At 33.9% G+C, this 18,912-nt stretch overlaps 1 protein-coding gene across 5 annotated transcripts in view; it reads left to right on the forward strand.

The window, feature by feature from the left end:
• AP3B1 (adaptor related protein complex 3 subunit beta 1) overlaps positions 1–18,912 on the forward strand; it is a 351,843-nt gene that overhangs the window by 112,819 nt on the left and 220,112 nt on the right. For all 5 annotated transcript variants that reach the window (XR_005010651.1, XR_005010652.1, XR_005010653.1 and 2 more), the window contains exon 7: positions 7,624–7,806. Coding sequence is in view for 2 of the 5 variants with exons in the window: in XM_036762900.1 (XP_036618795.1) it covers positions 7,624–7,806 (183 nt within the window). In the remaining 3 variants the exon portion in view is untranslated. The remainder of the gene's footprint in view (positions 1–7,623; positions 7,807–18,912) is intronic.

The raw sequence follows: 18,912 nt of genomic DNA on the forward strand, positions 1-18,912 counted from the left end.
TGAATACTGCCTGTTCATATCCTTTGACCATTTTTCAATTGGGGAATGGCTTGTATTCCTATATATTTGGCTCAGTTCCCTGTATATTTTAGAAATGAGGCCTTTATCAGAGATACTAGTTGTAAAGATTTTCTCCCAATTTTCTGCTTCCCTCCTAATTTTTGTTGCATTGGCTTTTTTTGTACAAAAACATTTCAATTTAACATAATCAGAATTATCCATTTTGCATTTTGTAATGCTCTCTATCTCTTATTGGGTCATGAATTCTTTTCTTTTCCATGAATCTGATAAGTAAACTATTCCTTGCTCTCCTAAATTACTTATAGTATCAGCCTTTACTCCTAAATCATGAACCCATTTTGACTTTATTTTGGTATATGGTGTAAGATATTGGTCTATGCCTAGTTTCTGCCCTACCATTTTCCAATTTTCCCAACAGTTTTTGTGAAATAGTGAATTATTAGCCCAGAAGCTGGCCTCTTTGGGTTTATCAAAGAGTAGATTGCTATAGTTGTTGACTTCTCCATCTTGTATTCTTATCCTATTCCACTGATCCCCACCTCTGTTTCTTAGCCAGTACCAGGTAGTTGGAGGTTCACTCTATAGATCTTGTCCAACACTATGCATATCTGGGGTAGATAGTATGGATAACAAATTGAGTCCAGAGTTGAACAAAAGGAGAAAAGTGGGCTGGATTGCTTTGGAGATATTGCAGCGCTTTTATAAATCCCCCGTTACCAAAAAAGCAAAGGTCTGTCTTTTTAAAGTTTAATTTTATTTATTTTTTAAACAACATTTTATTTTTCCTCAATTACATGTAGAATAAATTTTTAAAATTTTAAAAACAGTTTGAAATTCTACATTTTATCCCTCCGTCCATTCTTTAACCCCTCCCTGAGACAGTAAGCAGTCTGATATAGCTTATACATGTGCAGTCATGTAAAACATCTCCAAAATAGTCATTTTGTGGAGGAAAACTCGAACAAAGAGAAAAAAGAAAAATAGTATGTTTCCGTCTGTATTCAGACATCATCAATTCTTTCTGTGGAGGTGGATAGTATTTTTCATCCTGAATCCTTTGGGATTGTCTTAGATCATTGTATTGCTGAGAACACTTAAGTCATTTACAGTTTGTCATCATACAATATTGCCGTTACTGTTTACAGTGTTCTCCTGGTTCTGCTCACTTATTGGTTCATGTATGTCTTTCCAGGTTTTTATGAAATCATCTTGCTCATCGTTTCTTATAGCACAACAGTTTGCCATTACAATCATATACCACAACTTGTTCAGTCATTCCTCAAATAATGGATACCTTCTGAATTTCTAACTCTTAGCCACCACAAAAATTACTGCTATAAATATTTTTGTTCAAATAGGTTCTTTTCCCTTAAATTTTTCTTTTCTTTATCTCTCTGGGATGCAGACCTAGTAGCAGTATTGTTGGATCAAAGGGTATGCATAGTTTTATAGCCTGTTTGGGCATAGTTCCAAATTCCTCTCCAGATTAGTTCACAATGCCACCAGCAGTACATTAGTGTCTTAATTTCCTCACATCCTTCCATTGTTTATCATTTTCCTTTTCTGTCGTATTAACTAATTTAATAGGTGTGAGGTGGTACCCTCAAAGTTCTTTTAATTTGCAATCCTCTAATCAATAGTGATTTAGAGCATTTTTTCATATGACTATAGAGAGCTTTGATTTCTTTCTCTGAAAACTAAGGCCTTTCTTTTTAATATTAACATTTTCCTGGTATTTCTGTAAGGACTATGATCCATGGAATATGACAGCCTCCTAAGAACCTAAAATACATATCATGCAGAAGGTAATAGTGTAAGCTGGTAGGTTCAATCAGATGAGAAGGAACTCTGAAGAGTAGGAGTGGTGGTATCAAGGAATTTATGGCAGGAAGAAGATAAAGATTGGTCACAGCAAAAATAAGAGTGGTTAGCCAGTTAGCTCCATTGTTAACCTCATAGTGTTAGGAAAGAGCTAGGAAGGTCTCCAGTATGTTAGGTGTACTTTGGGCAGGTGTGAATGGGTTTTAATTTATGTAATTAGAGGGCTTTCCTGAATTGATGAGATGACATCCTTTTGAGTTGCATATGACCAACTGTAGGAAGTAACAGGTTGAAGTAGAGACAATAACATTGTAGTTGAATTGGTCAAGCATAGGATCAGGACTGTCATTGCATGCCAGGGGTCACAAAGCCAGCCCTATTGTACTTTAGGTTCAATATTGGAACAAAATAAGAATTTTGAAATCAATTTAAGTTAAGAAAAAGTTGATTTGCTTAGCTTTAATAGGGAAAGACTATTCAACAAAGATTTTCAGCAAGGACTCCTTGCGGATCCGGAGGCTCCTTACCTCCCAATTACTTGTGGTTCTCTTAATAATCAAGCATCAAGAAGGAACTCGAGCTCCTTGTGGCATTTTGTACTTATGTGACCCTAAGCAGTTTCAGCAGCCTGAGCCTTTAGTCCCCTAAGCCAATAAGTCTGGAGGACCATTTCTGTACTTTCTTAGGAAAAGAATTAGCCTCAGGACTCTGGTGGATTTTTCCCTTCTCATAGCTCCGAAGGGAGGAAAATCATGCTCATTTAGGGGTGATGAGTTGGGTGAAGTAGAAAGAGTTGGAGGGACTGAAGGATGGAAGAAAATGAATGGAGGAGAAGTCTGGCAAAAGGAGAAGTGGAGGAATATGAGGTTGGAATTGGAGAGAGGAATTCGAAAGTTTAGAATCATGAAGGTAGGACAAGTATGGATGATATTGAGATCGATACTGAGACTTTACCTGTGGTGGTTTAGGTAGACTGAAGGCAGTAATTGTGGTAGTTGAAAAGGTTGATGAACTGGGAGACTGGGTGATTTATGGACACACACACACACACACACACACACACACACACACACACACACATATTTTGACATCCTTGTGTATAAGTAGAAGGATTGGGATGAAAGGTCAGGTAGGTACAAGTACATGTTGTTTTCAGTTTGTTTTTAGAGCAAATAAAATGTTTAGTTTTGGTTATCAATTTGAAAGAACAGTCTTTTATTGACTGTGTTAAATGAGCTACAATATTCTGTTGCTAAAATGGATATTTGAGTGAGCTAATTTTAGTATCTATTCAGCAGGAAATAATTTTTTTGTGGTCATTAAAATTCTACAAAAAGACTTGAAAATGTTTTCAAATATTTAAAGAAAAGCTTGTGTGTCTCCAAATAAATGCCTGGGATTTTGTATATTGGTCAAGAGGAATGTTAGTGGAAAGCTGAGAGCATTTAAAAAAAAAAAGCCATGACTGGTTTTTCTTGTTTCCAAGGATTCCTTTTGGGGCGTAGAAAATCATTCAAAGACTTACTTGATAAGATCCTCATAAATGGGGAGCAAAGTAGAGGAGGATCACTACATTTACAAATGGCAGAGGTACCTATTCCTGTTCCTATGCCAGATACTCTAAATAGTAGGCAGCAGTGGCCAGTCCTAGTTTATCAGTAAGGAGCTCACGTGAGCTACTTTTGTCCTTGGTTTTTTGGGGTAATATGTTTAAAAAAAGAGGATGGTGAAGAGTAATCAAAAGAAAGGATGGATTTATCTAATTAAAGGTCCAGACAGTCACCCAATTCATAAAGGAGATGTTCTTAAACTGGAGTCCATGAACATTTTTTTTTTAAATTAAAAGCTATTTTATTATGATTGGTTTCCTTTGTAATCCTATATATTTTAATTTATGTATCTAAAGACATTCTCAGAAGTGGACCATGGGCTTCACCAGACTACCTGGGGTGGGGGGTGGTAGTGGTAATGATAACAAAAGAAGATTAGGAATCCTCTTTCTTGAGCATAGGTGGCCAAGGACATTTTGTGGGAGAATCTCAGGTTACAAGTTTTATCAACAGGTTACAAGTTTTTCAGCAATGAATACTTCATTGCTAAGAATTTCTCCAAATTTCTTAGGAGAGGCATTTGAAAGTGCAATATAGCTGTGAGTTAAGGAGAGGGTGTCCCTAAAGGTGTCCCAGCAGAATATTGTAGCTCATTTAACAGTCAATAAAAGACCGTTCTTTCAAATTGATAACCAAAACTAGACATTTTATTTGCTCAGTTTTGTTGATGTAAAAAAAAATTGCTTTCACTTCCCAATAATTTCCTTTCCCACTTTCCTTTAGAACAAGTAGGTACAGTTAAGCAAATCAAGTCTGACAATGTATTTTAATTTCTGGACCTATCATCCATTACCCCTCTGATGAGAGGCAGGATATATATCTGAAGTCAATTATCTTACTTCATTGTTGCTTTCCTTTACGTTATTTTCATAATCATGTTAATGCTTGTCATCTTGCTGGATCAGTTCCTGCAAGTCTTCTCACATTTCTCTATTTCTACATATTTGTCATCTAGTTTCATTTATTTCTAACGAGTTAAGAGCAGAAGGTTTTGGTCATCTGTAATTTTCTGTAGAACATGTTGATTCTCAGAAATCCAGTGACTTTAAAGACATTTATATCTACTAAAAGGGGGAAAAAGAACTTGTTTCAAAGTGCCCACTCCTTCATTTTAGCAATCTTAGAGGTATTTAATGTGTATGTCAAGTTTTTAGCTAAAATGTGTGGGTAAGACATGATTTTTGTAAGTTATCGATTTAATGTTAGTAAAAAGCTTCACTGTTGTGGTGAGGGAAAAAGCAATCTTAGTTTCTGCAGATGTTTTATTGTGATAGATCTATTATCCCGCTATTAGAAGATAAATGACTGATCTTTCCTATTTTCCATGCCTCCAGAAAATTGAAATAAGAAGGGGAATATCATTTGGGCTGTATGATTAGGGCAGGTGGGATGGCCATTAATTTAAGAGAAGGAAATCTTGGCAGCATTGGCCAACTTACACCATATTATCAATCAAACCTTGATGCACTTCTTGTGATGACCCAGCACTCTCAGGTTTTTGCAGCGTTAATTAGAATTCATGACAAAATAGATGCAAGGAAACGTTTTGTACCCTTCATAATTTTATAGAAAATTTATTGTTATTAGAGGAACCATTTGCTTAGTGTGATTTTTTTCATTACCAGCTTGTCAACTAGCATAGATAATCTAGAGAAAATATGAACTCCATAGATTGGGTGTCACTTTTGTTGATGGTTCATGTAGTTTACCTTGGAGCGCAGCTAATGGCTGAAGTTCATAGCAACAGCACAGAAAAACGTGGCAACCAGTGGAAGACAAATGAACCATGTTTATTGCTTTAATATAAAAAATACATAAATGGAAAGCTGCATTTGAATTTGATGAGCTCATTGCTAGTTTTGTTGCAGTGATTTATTTTCCCCCTTGTACAAAAAGCTACTATTGACACAGTGAGATGGAAATTAACTGACTGTATTTTGGAAACCAATATTTTTTGGTTTTAAAATCTGAGTGGATCATTTTGTTTTAATTCTGAGTGTTTTAGGGAATATCGAACATTTAATAAACTTCAATTATCAACTATTTTGCTAGCATTTAGATATCGTCTCAAACTGTTAAGATAATAGTAGAGTGAATACTGTTGAATGGTCAGTTGTAGCTTTTAAAATTATGTTTTCACTTTTCCTTTTTCAAATTAAATTTTAACAGTGACAGAATAAGAACTTTTATTTTTCCTTCTTAGCTTTTGCTAATAGTGCTTTCTTACTTCAATTCTTTAAACTTTTATGGACTATTTTCTTAGCCAGTTCAAGTTGAATGTCATATAGTATCCAGGTATGCATATTGTTTTACTTTTTACTGTTGTGTTATATAAACAACAGATTAATTTTACTTGGAGGTCAAGTAAAGATTACTCATGGCTTTATGATTCATTCATTTATTAATCCATTCATTTACGTTTACTTGTTTATTTAATGATCTTATGTTTGATCTGAAATTTGAGGATTCCTTTTAAGCTAATTAGATCTATAAATTTATCTTCCCCAGGTAATTTATTTTTAATATTTATTCTTATATATCATTTTATAGACAGTATTTTACAGTTTCAAAAGAGCTCAGATTTTCCTATTAGTACATACTGTAGATGGTGCTTATTGATTCTAAGAGGTGTTTAAAAGATACTAATTTTAATCTTGGAAACATGGTAGTTACCTAACTCCGAATTTCTGTGTTGAAGGAAGATTTAATGTAGTAGATATAAAAAAGCAATGTTTAAGATATAAGCAACTTTCCACATAAACAGAAAATGGAAAATTATCATAAGCATAATACATTTTGATTTAGTTCTCACAAATAATCAATTCTTTGCTTTCTGGAATGACTTGCATACATGCTGGGACCAGCAGGTACCAGTACATGGGCAGGGCTGGAGTCAATAAATGCGACTTCACGTTTATACTGATTGGTAATTCATAAAATCCCCACAGGACTTGAAACTTGTTTAGCATAATAGCAAGTCCATATTCTGAGCTGTTTTCTTTTCAATTGTATTGTTGGGTGCATATTAATAAACCAAATGTCAGCCAGATACAGGGAAAAACACTAAAAATATGAATATCGTTGTATTTAATATTTTTCAAAAAGTGCCATTTCAATAAATTGTATTTCTATTTAATTGCTTACTTTAAGTCATTGGGGAAATTTTAGAGGTTGAAATGAAGAATCCCCAGTGTTCAGAAAGAATATGGCATTAATTTGCTACTAGAAAGCTGTATCACATTGCTGGCTAACTGCATACATATCAGTGGTTCATATAGATGTCCTATCATGTTAGGTACTCTACATGACATATAACTTGACAGAGAAATATTAATTAAACCAATTAGATAAAGAATAGTAATTTTAAAAAGACATTGAGAGTATTTCTGTTATGATGGTAATTCAGTTTCCAAAAGTCACATCTTTTGGGCAATATGCTATTTTGACTACTCACAGCATTTGTTTTGATGAAATTTTGCTAACATTTCAGGCAGTTTTTTTTTTGTATGAAGAAATTATCTACATGAAAAGTTATTTAAATGTATGATCAAGAGTTTCTATGCCAAAATGTACCAGTATTTTTCTTAAGTTAATGTAACAGCTGATATTTACCTTTCATTAAAAAATGTTGAACCTCGTTTAATGTTTTGATTTATTTTATTTGTATGGTATATTATTTGTCAATTATGTTTTGTGGCTAGATTAGCTTTAAAAAGTAGGAAAGTTGATTTATGTTTGATCCTAATTTGATCCAGATATAAGTATATCTGAAACTCAAAAACCTCTGATGGAAATTTTCAAGCTTTCTGTCTTAGGAAAGCGTTATGTTGCCATATATATATATATATATATGTATATGTATATGTATATGTATATGTATATGTATATGTATATGTATATGTATATGTATATGTATATGTATATGTATATGTATATATGTGTATGTATATATATATATATATATATATATATATATATATATATATATATATATATATATAAAATAATAAAGATATTGCTTATGGCATTGAGTTTTCTGATTAATGAGTTGTTTAAACATTGACAGTATTTTCACCTGTGACACTGAGTATTGTAAAGATTGTCAAAACATTATTTTGTAAAATCATTGAGAAAAGTATATCTTATTGTGTTAATACTTTTTCTTTTCTAGCTGGTAGCTGGGAGTGTTGTGATGGCTTTTGAAGAAGTGTGCCCAGATAGAATAGATCTGATTCACAGAAACTACCGCAAGCTGTGTAATTTGCTAGTTGATGTTGAAGAATGGGGGCAGGTTGTCATAATCCACATGCTAACTCGATATGCACGTACACAGTTTGTGAGTCCTTGGAAGGAGGTAAGTGTTAAACATATCTGTTAGCTTGTACAATATCTCAGGAGGATGGTGATGGTTTAGTTTGCAAAGATATGTATCAAAAAATTAAGTCTACTAAAACATGTCTAAACGAGAAGACCCAGAAATTCTTTTGGCAGTTTTTTTAAAAAAAAACTCCTCATTCATATATGTATTAAATTAATAATTTCACAGTATTTACAGTTTTAGTTTGGTGCCCCATGAAATGTCACTGCTAAGAGCAACACTGTGCATTATCTATAAAAACATTACCAAACAGTAAATTTTAGGTTAATCGTGGTCTTGTCATTTCCGGGTCCCAGCAGTTCCAAATACTTGCTGCCAGGAGCATGTATTATTGTTCTGCTAAAAGTAACTTAAAGCTATGAAATTAAATTTTTCTTTTATACAATATTACATAATATCATTGAATAATAATAGTTTTTATATAGTGCTTTAAGGTTGAAAAAGTATTTTCCATTAGTTAATTCGTTTGATTGAAGCTTATTATTAGTTCGTCTGACGTTAGTTTTTTTTAATATCTTTATTCAGTTTTAAAAAAATTATAGTTAGTACTTTAGTTGGCATTACCTACCAAAAATGGATGACAATATATGCTAATGAAGATTAAATTATTTTACCTTTTTGCAATAAAGATTAGTTAAAAAGCAGTTTTATTTTATTGCTGCATTGACAAGATACTTCTGAAGTAGACAACTTTTATTTATAAGTAGTTTTAATTACTTTCAAAAAACTAAGTTAAAATAATTTAAATGCTACCAAAGTAGCACGTTGTTTCTCTTGCTTTATTTTAAAAAGCTCTGGTATATTCTTAAAATCAAGTCTATCACACAATTTCTTTGAGCACAAATCAGTGAGTACAGGGGATGCTCAATTGCTTAATACTAATAGGTATGTTATTAAAAGAGAGAAAAGGGCAGACCTTAATAGCTGAGAAGAAATGTTGGTAGCATTTCTGAAATATTATTTTTTCCCTCTAAGTTAGCTCCAGTGACCAAATTATATTAACATGTAGCCTTATATTAAAAGTCACACAAAATCTGAGGTAATTTTTTTTTGGTATCTTTTAATTGAAAAATGTTTATGATACTGATTTTGTAGTTTGTATAGTAAAAAGAAAGCAATAAACGTTTAAGTTGGCCACCGAGTGATTAGTTTCTTGACTACAGCAACCCAAGAACTTTCCCTTTGAAGTGCAGCAGAAAGATCAGCATTGGTGGAAGGGATCTCTACACTAATGAAATCATGAATCTTTTGATATCTTAAAGTATGATTTAAACTCTGAGGTGACATCTAGAGTATTATTTGTTTAAAGCTAATTGTCAGGGTAATTTGCAGTGATGAAGACATGAATGCTTTCCATTCAGTGATGATTAATAAATAATAATAACTAATATTCATGCCAATGAAATTGAAACGTTGTGAGCTTTTATTGGAGAGTGTGATAAAGGTTCCTGTGCTCCTGTGCTGAAAATGGTTTATCAGACCACTGATACATATGGCAGTTTAAAGAAAAAAACCCATTTTATAAGTGGTTATAGGAAATGTATTTAGTGCTTAAATATTAAGTGTTTTAAGTTGAGTGTTCAGTGATTCATCATCACTTATAATTAGTGGGGACCCTATGTATAATTTTGAATCTCGGTCTAGTTCCATATGTAAAACTATAGTTACTATCCTCAATTAATTTTACAATCATTATCTCCATTTAATGATATTTATTAACTATCTTAAGTACATAGTGCTATCCAGTGTATTTTAAATATGTCCAAAAGTAAATTACTTTAGCACATGAAATACTTGCAGTATATTTCATTTATTTTGTTCATTCATTCACTTATTTAGTAAAGGTCAAAAAAGAAGGGGAAAAATTAAGAAAATCAAGGGAAGTTCAACCTCTTCATAATTCTGTCTTCTAAAAAGTATAAAAAGGCAAACATTAAGCAGCCTTGTGGTATAAGAGTAGGAAACATGGATTTACATTTTAAATTTTGGAATTTCAGCTTTTGGCTTCATTTCTGACTAGATGCAGGACTCTGGGAGAGTCACTTGCTGTCTCATTTATCTGCTCAGTTTTTTTATCTGTAAAGTAGGAATAATAATAATACTACCTTAAAGTGTTGTTGTGAGAAAATTATTCTGTAAATGTGCATAAGAAATATGAGATGGGGTTATTAATCTAACATTTAAGTGTTGGAGAATTATAATAATAGCTAATAGCTAACATTTACTTAGTGTTTGCTGCTTTCCAGGCACTGTGAAGCACTTTATGGTTGTTCTCATTTGATCCTCTCAACAACTCATCAATGTTGGTGGTTTCATTTTATCCCATTCTAGAGAGGAGGAAACAGAGGAAAACAAGTTAAATGACTTGCCCAGGGACACAGAGCTAGGGTTTGAAAGTGGATTTCTGACTCCAGGCATGGTGCTCTATTCAAACACTGAACTTCCTTGTTGCAGTCTTAATGTAAACTTTGCACATTTTATAGGATTCTCAGGGTTCCTGCACTACTAAACATGCATCCTCAAATGTTAAGGGCATCGCTGCAGAATGTGTAAATGAATATATGCAAACTCCATTAATGTAATCTGTTTTAAAAGCCTATAATGGACTAGTGCTGCATAGGCACAGATCATAAAATAGCCTTTACTGTGGATTGCCAGCTGAGAACATGGTTACTTTCCTTTTCATATCTCTGATCATTTCTCTCCCAATATACTCCACCTCAAGCCTTAACAGCTCATTGTGTTTTCTATTCTATTTTCTATGTGAAGGAAGGTATTGACTTAGCAGAGACATCTAGTGAGCTTCCTAGGACAGATTGGCCTTGTTTCCTAGGGCTTGTATAAGTTAATTTAGGTGATTGAAATATTTTTCCCCATCACTATCTTATAGCTAGAGCTAGACTAAAATGGAAGAAACTAGACAACATCTAGGACTCCTCTTCAGCTTTCAAGTTCTGCTTTTAATATTATAAAGGTGTTTTAGGTGGTAAGGCTGGCTTTTTGCATGAGAGTACATTACAGTAAGTCATTGGCATGGGGAGGAGCCTTGGTTTTTGACAAGTGTAGTGTAATATCCATTTATGATGACTCTGAAACAGGCATTTTTATAGAGTCAGAAAAGGGAAAGTTCTCTTAAGTTTCTGGCTTTTTTATTATACACACACACACACACACACACACACACTCAAATGATTAATATATGTATGTGTGTGTGTGTGTGTGTGTGTATGTTTTATGGATAATTAAATTAAGAAACAGTATAGCCTCCAAAAAGGCAAAATACATTTTAACAATAATTTCTCAGTGAATTTACATTTTAAAGATCAATTGACATTTATTTTATTTCAGTCAATAAGGCAATTTGCCTAAAAGTTGCATAAGAAAAATAAAAAGTTATAAATGGGGAATGGAGTTGTAGAAAAAAATCATCACGCTTTGTATTTGTACATCAATCAGTTCTGAAAGCTCTTCTTTGTACATTATTTCATGATCCTTATAGCCAGCTGCCATCAATGAAGTGGGAAGGACTCATGGTGGTATCTGATATGAGAAGGGAAAAATAAGACTCCAGGAATTTGTGACTTGCCCAAGGTCGCAAAATCAGTAAGTGGTAGGACAAGGACAAGTGCCCAGGATCTTCTGACTTTTAGTCTGATGATCTGTCTATTGCACCATTTGATGTGTTTTTCTCATAGTATATTTATTACTTATGGAATGTGATTTTTTTTCCCTTTTTAAAATCCTAGCCAACGTTTGTGACTAAATATTTTTTGAAATATATCAGCTGTTTGCTTTTTGTTCTGCCTAAAATTAGATTTAATATTTATTCATTGAAATAGCTAAACTAATCTGCTTTACAAAAAAAGTCACATTTTATATACTGAATTAGTTTAACATTGGTTTGTGTTTATATGTTTGAAGGCAAAACTGATTACTTTGGGAATTGAAAATTAGTAGAAATACTTTTTGAGATGAGCTGGCATGTGTGTCTTTGTCAATAACTTCTTAAATGAACACATCATATATAACTAGGCATCTTAAACAGCAGAAGAGATTTTTAATTTAGTTTATTTGCATCATTATAGATCAGTATTTAGGCTGTTTATATGTAAATGTATGATTTGAGGAACAATTAAGTGTTGACAAAGTAGATTGCAGTCATATCAGTTGCAGTGCATTTTCCATAATTTTTCTAACTGACATCTTTGATGATAAATGGTGGATGCCAAGTCAAAGCCGATTATACAGTGCACTAGGAATTCATGGCGCTGTCAGGGAGAAGACCGATTGACTTTAAATTTACATATTAATGAGAAGATTTGTTAAGAGGGTGCTTGACTATAGAAAATAACAGCATATTTATAGGGCACGACATTTTATAAATAAAGCTGATGCAGGAAAATGGAAATTAAACCTTTTAGGTTAATAAATTCAAGAGACTGCTAAAATGCATATTTGCATTTTTATTTTCTTAAACTTACCTTACTCTTTGGACAATATATGCAGTTTTTTTTTTTATCCTGGGTCAAGTTTGAATAATTCTCAAGGACTTAAAAATTCTTCAGTTTAATACTATTGCCTTTGTATAAATTTAAGAGGGGAAAAGCAGTCTGCAACTTAGATAACTAAGACAGAACTTTTTTTTGTTACTGCTGGAATAAAGTAACCTTATAAATGAATGTCATAACAGTTGAATTTTAGACCCCCTTTTCTTTTTAATTTTTTTTTTTTGTGCTCTTCTAGTGGCATATTTAAGCTCTGACTTTGAGGCTTGACAGTTTTTTTCTTGTGAATTTTGAACTCTTTTAAAATGCCAGATAAAATATTTTTATACTGTTACTAAAGGTCTCAACTTTTCAAAGATCATTTCTATCTACTGCATTTTAAAAGATGGAACTAAGGCAAAAAGTTCATGAAGTTTCATTAAACTTTAAGAGCTTGATCTCTCAGTATTTAATGCTTGATTCTATATTACTGAACTGTATTTCCGGTAGTATCAACTATATATAACTTCAGTGTACAATGTGGTTAGAGCAACTATATATATTCAGCCTCCTGGAACAGTCCCAATTGCAAGAAAAGAAAAGTGTGCTTTTTAATAGGTCATTGATCTTTTGTGAAATCCAGGTGTTTTTGGTTTGGGGAATTTAGTCATTATGACTGACATAATTTTATATCTGCATTTTTTTAAAGTCTATGAGTCATATAGATTGAGAAGATTTACTTACATAAAAGATAGTTTATATCTTTGTATTATGTTTGAAATAATTTGAAAAGTATATTTCGTTCTATTTATAAACAATATTTTTCAATATAAAATATACACTAAAATCCTTTTTTAAAACTAAAAGGCTTAAATGTCTTCCTAGTTCTTTGAGTTTTTCTAGTGGCTAAGTAAAACATAAACCCATTAACTCAACACTTCATAATTCATAGTTTATATAAAAGTATAGTTGTGGCCAAATGAATACTTAAATTTGTTTAAAAATCTTTATTGAAGGTAATTTAATAAGAATTACATAAAACTCTTTAAAGTTGTCCTCACAGTCTGAAAATTAAAGAAGACTGAACAGATTGGATAAAGAGTTTTAGCACAGTGGGTATTATTATCAATAGAATGATAATTACTATGAGTCATCCTATCCCATGGTGCTTTAAGATTTCCAATTTGTAGTGTCATAGAAGATTTCTAAAGTTACAGTGTAACTAAAAAGTAAACATAGATTCAAAGTAATAGTAGGAAAAATAAATAAGAAAAAGATCCGTCTGGATGCATACATTTATAGTAGTTTTGTTGTTGTTATGGAACAGAATTGTAAATTTAAAGGGGTGCCCAGTAATTAAGGAATGACAGAACAAATTGTGGCCTAGTAATGCAATAGAATGTTGCTGAACTATAAGAAATGACAAAAAAGAAAGTTTCAGAGAAACCTGGAAAGATTTGTATGAATTGATGCAGAATGAAATGAGCTGAGGCAGGATAACAATTTATACAAGAACTAGGTAAAGAAAAACAACGTTGCAAGTTTTATCAGTACAGAAACCAACCATCATTCCAGAGGACCAGTGATACAGCCCTCCACCAACTTTTTGATGGAGGGATAATAGATGCAAAGTGCCAAAGAATATAGATGCTTTCAGACATGGCCAGGGTGGGAATTTGTTTTGCTTGACAATGCATATTTGTTACACGGTTATTTTTTCCTCTCAGTCTTTGGGGTTGGAGAAAGGTAGGAGCCAGGGGATACATTAGTAGTACTAGTGGGAGAAGGGAAAAGAGAGGGAGGGAGAGAAGGAGTGGTGAGTGGGGAGGGAGAAGATGGAGGAGATTCATCAAAATGGTTTTTTTTTAAATGCATAGAAGAGAAGAGAAGGAAGATCAGAAAAAGTTATGGACAAGTAGGACAGCTTTGGGAGTTGTTCACTGAATTTATTACATGTAAAAAGACAAGAAAACCATTTTTGAAGATCTCTAGCTGTATTTTTTGGTACTATGTACATAGAAACGCCCATTTTATTTGATGTTAAGTTCAGAATAAAAAATATCCCATATCTTTTGCCTTCTGGAATATTGTAGTCAAAGCTCTCCACTCCTTTATAGTGATGGTGGCTACATTATCTGTGTCTAAATTTTCTCCTCGACCTAGAAACTCTGTATTTCGGTAGTGATATTCCTGGGAGGGTTTTTTTTCCTAGTTTCTTTCAGATGAACAATGAATTCTTTATGTTCCTGCTTTGTCCACTGGTTCTAAGAGGTTTGGGTACTTTTCTTTTAAGATTTCTTGAAATATGATGTCTGTCTATTTATTCCATTCTAAATTTTGGGGAGTTTGTTGGTTGGCCAGAGTTTTGTACTCCTTATGCTAAGCTATTAATTCCTTTTCCAGTTCTTAATTCCAAAGATGTAAACTTTTTTAAACTCTTGCTTCATCTCTGTTAGACGTTTTGTTGAATTTGTGCCCAAGCTGTGTTTTTCTTTGAGGCATTGCTTGTAGATGTTTTGGAGGCTTTCTTTTCTATGTTTCCCTTGAGCATCCCTGCCACTGTAATAATACATTATGGTGGGGTTCTTTTTTTTTTGTTACTCAATATTATAGCTTATTGCCTTGATTTTGTACTTGATGGTAGTGCTAGGCTCTGCCACACTTTGGGGGAAAAGTCTTAGCTGGTTCTGTTGCTATATTATTAGGGTTCCAAGTTTTTTGTTATTCTAGGACCTCAGGGATAGGCTGGAAACTTGAAAGTTTTCAGTGCTTCCAAATTCATGAGATCCAGGATGATGTCTATTTGCTGCCCCCATGGTCCTAGCTCTTTTGAGTCTAAGTGAGAGTTAAACAACTACTCTGCCCCCATTAGCAACCTGGAAAGCTCTTTTGGTTCAGAGTGGCAGAATGGTAGGTTCCCCTTTGCTTTGGAATTCCTTCCTTGATTATTCCTCTGCAGCCTGGGTTAAATGAACTGTGTTGCAGAACCCACTTTGAGTTTGTGGTCTAAGATATACCAGTGCTGCTGCTACTGCTGGCTTCTGAGCTTCCTGACCTTAAACACTGTCATGTGCTAATCCCCTTCTCACTCTGATCTAAATGTGTGACTTGAAACTATGACCTGGGTAGTGGGTGACAAAGTTGCCAGTTTGTACCTGCCCCCCATCCAGTGCCCCAAGTGATTTTGGTGATGACCTGGAATGGGTCTGGGAACTCATTCCTCCCTGGTGCCTGTTTCTGGGTGCTGGAGTGCTTGTACTGTGTGCTTCTGGCTAGACCTGTCTCCAGTGACCACAGACTAAGCTTCCTGTCCCCTGTAGTGAGTTGGGCTAGACAGATGACTCACTGTGACTATTTTAAATTTCCACATCAGGATTCATTCTGATGCATTTTCTTTGTACCTTTTTTGGAGATGTTTGTGGGTTGGACCTCACCACCTTGCTTTCTGCCATTCTGCCGTCTTTGCTCTACTTTTCCATGCCATCAGAATTTAAGAGCAGACCTTTGTCTTTCATTCTCTCATGTAATACTGGAAAGTGGATTGCAAGTAGATAGAGAATTAGGAATGGCAAGCTATAGATTGCACATCAAAATCATGATTAAAATTTTCTAGCAAGGTTATTTAGTAAATGCTTGTTAATTGACTTCAAGAAGTTTCTTTTGTAGGCATTGCTTTAGAAAAATTATTAATTTTTTCTTTATATGTTTGACTTGAGTCTTGTGGAAGAAAAATTTACTTGATATATTGGGTCCATGATCCAAGAATGAGTGTATTTGTGTATCCTTTTTCATATCTCCGCTTTGCCATTAGACTCTCTCCTCCCAATGATAGACTTTCTTACCTTGCACTCTTTCCTGGGACATTTTAAAAATCATTTATTTTGAAAAGATATCTCCCGAGAAGTACTCCAGTGCCTTGATGGGAGTGACCACAACCCTGGCATCTTGAAGGCTATGTTTAGTGGAATATGAGCGCTAGCAGGTTTGTTGTGCTGGAAAGGCTTCTGTTCTGGTTCTAATGAAATAGTTACTGTGTCTGCTTCCAAGAACTAGCCTTGCTAATTATGGAGAGGCTCATTACCAGCAGGCTGGCCACTTGGTGATGAATTCTTTGGCCCTGACACCTATAAAATAAAAATAGGAGATGGGTGTAAGTCATATGCAACACTCATGCTCCCTGCCTCCTCTGGCTTTTTCAGGGATCTCTGCTAGAGGGACAGGAAAGGTAAAAGAAGCTTTTAAGAATTACCTACTTTTATATAATTTTCCAGTTTTAATTTGAGTGTTTGAACTCTAAATGTGAGATTTCTGTTCTGTGGTCGAGTGCTTATACTGCTATAGGAATAATTTTTGAAATTCTCATCATAAGTAAACTAAGAAAGGAAGAGTTCCAATTAAATGGAAGGATAACTTATAGGTACAACCCAGAGTAGGGATTTCTGACTTCTTTTGTATCATAGTCCTATTTGACACTATGGTGAAGCCCATGGGCTGTTTCTCAGCAAGTTTTAAAAAATGCATAAAATAGAAAACAGCTTTGGGAAGGAAACTAATTATATTGAAATTTAAAAAAAAAAACCAAATTCATGGGCTTTATTTTAAGATCCCTGCCTTAGACAAAGAAAGTCGTTGGTGGAACTGTTTTTTAAATCCTGCATCAAAATGCAGTAATAAACAGTGCTTCTTGGAACATTTAGTCATTTTAGGTGACAGTATTCATGAAAAATATTTGCAAAAATGTCACTATGAAAATACCAGTAGTTTATGCACCAACATTGGGTACAGAGGCAGCTAGGTGATTCAGTGGATAGAAAGCTGGAGTACCTGAATTCAAATCTGGTTTCAGATATTTACTAGTTGTGTGACCCTAGGCAAGTCAGTTACCAGCCACCTGCCTCAGTTTTCTCAACTATAAAATGGAGATTATAGTGCCTACCTTGGAGGATTGTTGTGAGGATCAAATAAAACGATATTTGTAATAAACACTTAGTACAGCACCTGGCGCGTAGTTGATGCTTTGTAAATGCTTATTCCCTTCTCTTTCCTATGGTGGATGCAGAGAAATTCTAGGAATAGCTAAGTAAGACTCTAAATTAGATGGACATATGCTTTAACACCCAGTGTCTTAAATGAAAAAGTCAAAATAGCAGAGAGTAGTGTGAATTATTTTGGAAAGTGTGTGTCAGGAATGAGATGACACAGGTCAAAGATTGGTTAGACTACAGACAGCCTCGTAACTCTACATCATGAATACTTGATTTGAGAAAAGAATCAGTAGGTGCTGGATTTGGTAAACATTGAACATCTTTTAATGGATAGTAAAAGACTCATTGAGGTGCAAGTCAATCCTGAATCAACTGCCTGTATGTAGTCAGACTACCAACTTGTTTGAGAGAAGTTCAAAATAAGTACACAGCTGGAAAAACAGTATTATTGAGATTGAAACTACTAAGCTTTGTCTCTCTTTAAATAAATAATGAGAAATGGATAATGGATAGTAAAAATGACATTGATTCAGATTATCCATTTGAAAACCTTCATTAGAATGTGTCATATCCAGTACTGTAGTTACTATGTCATATCTCTATTAGCTAATTTCCTTCAAAAATTTTAGCATTTGGTGCTTTCACTTACTCTCTGCTTATTCTTTCTTAAACCCTCTCCAATCTTACTAATTTTTTTGCCTCTTTTCTGTGTCCCCAGCACATAAAACAGTGCTTTAGGTATTTAATAAATGCATGTTGATATGAATTCACTTATACTGAAGCTGCTCTCCCTCAAGTTACCAATGATCACTTAGTTGCCATATCTCATGCTCTTTTCTCTGTCCTCATCCTACATAGATTTAGAGCCAGAAGAAACTTGAAGAGGTCGAATCCAACCCCTAAGCTTCAAGAAGGAGAAACTGAGGTACAGAGCAGTTAAATGCTTTGTCTCATGGTCACAGAGCTGTGAAGCATCTAGGGCTTGATTTGAACTCAGTCTTCCTATCTCCATGGCCAGTACTCTATCCACTATGCCATTGAATTTCAGATAGTAAAAAATTAGCACTTAACTAAATATCTTGTAAGACATGACTGGCGATTAGAATTATATGTCAGAAGCAAGCTGTATTTATTAACTGAGAGGTGATAAATCCCCACATTACCAATATAAGTCTCAAAATATTCTGAAGAATTCAACAAATAAACTGTACTGGAATTGGAGCATTATCACAGGCTAAACCTTTATTTATAATTGTTTGGGTACAAGATTGATCACAAAAACTTAATAACATTTTTAATAGATGGGGCCATACCGAATACTTACAATTTCCAGAACAAAAAACTTCCTAATTAGAGAGAGCTAGCCAAGATTAAAATCTTGTGTGAACAAAGTGAAGTTCATGTTGTCCCTGATGGCATTTCTGCCCCTGAACTTGGACCAGACATGCTTGTAGCAAGTTTACTTGCCTTTTATTCAGTTACAAAAAAAATTGATCTTTTGTTTATCTACAGTGTTGAGCATCAAGTACAAAATGACCTTGTGTCAAGCCACTATCTGAATCCCATTGAAAAAGATGAGAACATAATAATAACAAACTTTGGCAAATCACAAC

This window comes from Trichosurus vulpecula, chromosome 1 (assembly GCF_011100635.1).
Source record: "Trichosurus vulpecula isolate mTriVul1 chromosome 1, mTriVul1.pri, whole genome shotgun sequence".
Lineage (NCBI taxonomy): Eukaryota > Metazoa > Chordata > Mammalia > Diprotodontia > Phalangeridae > Trichosurus > Trichosurus vulpecula.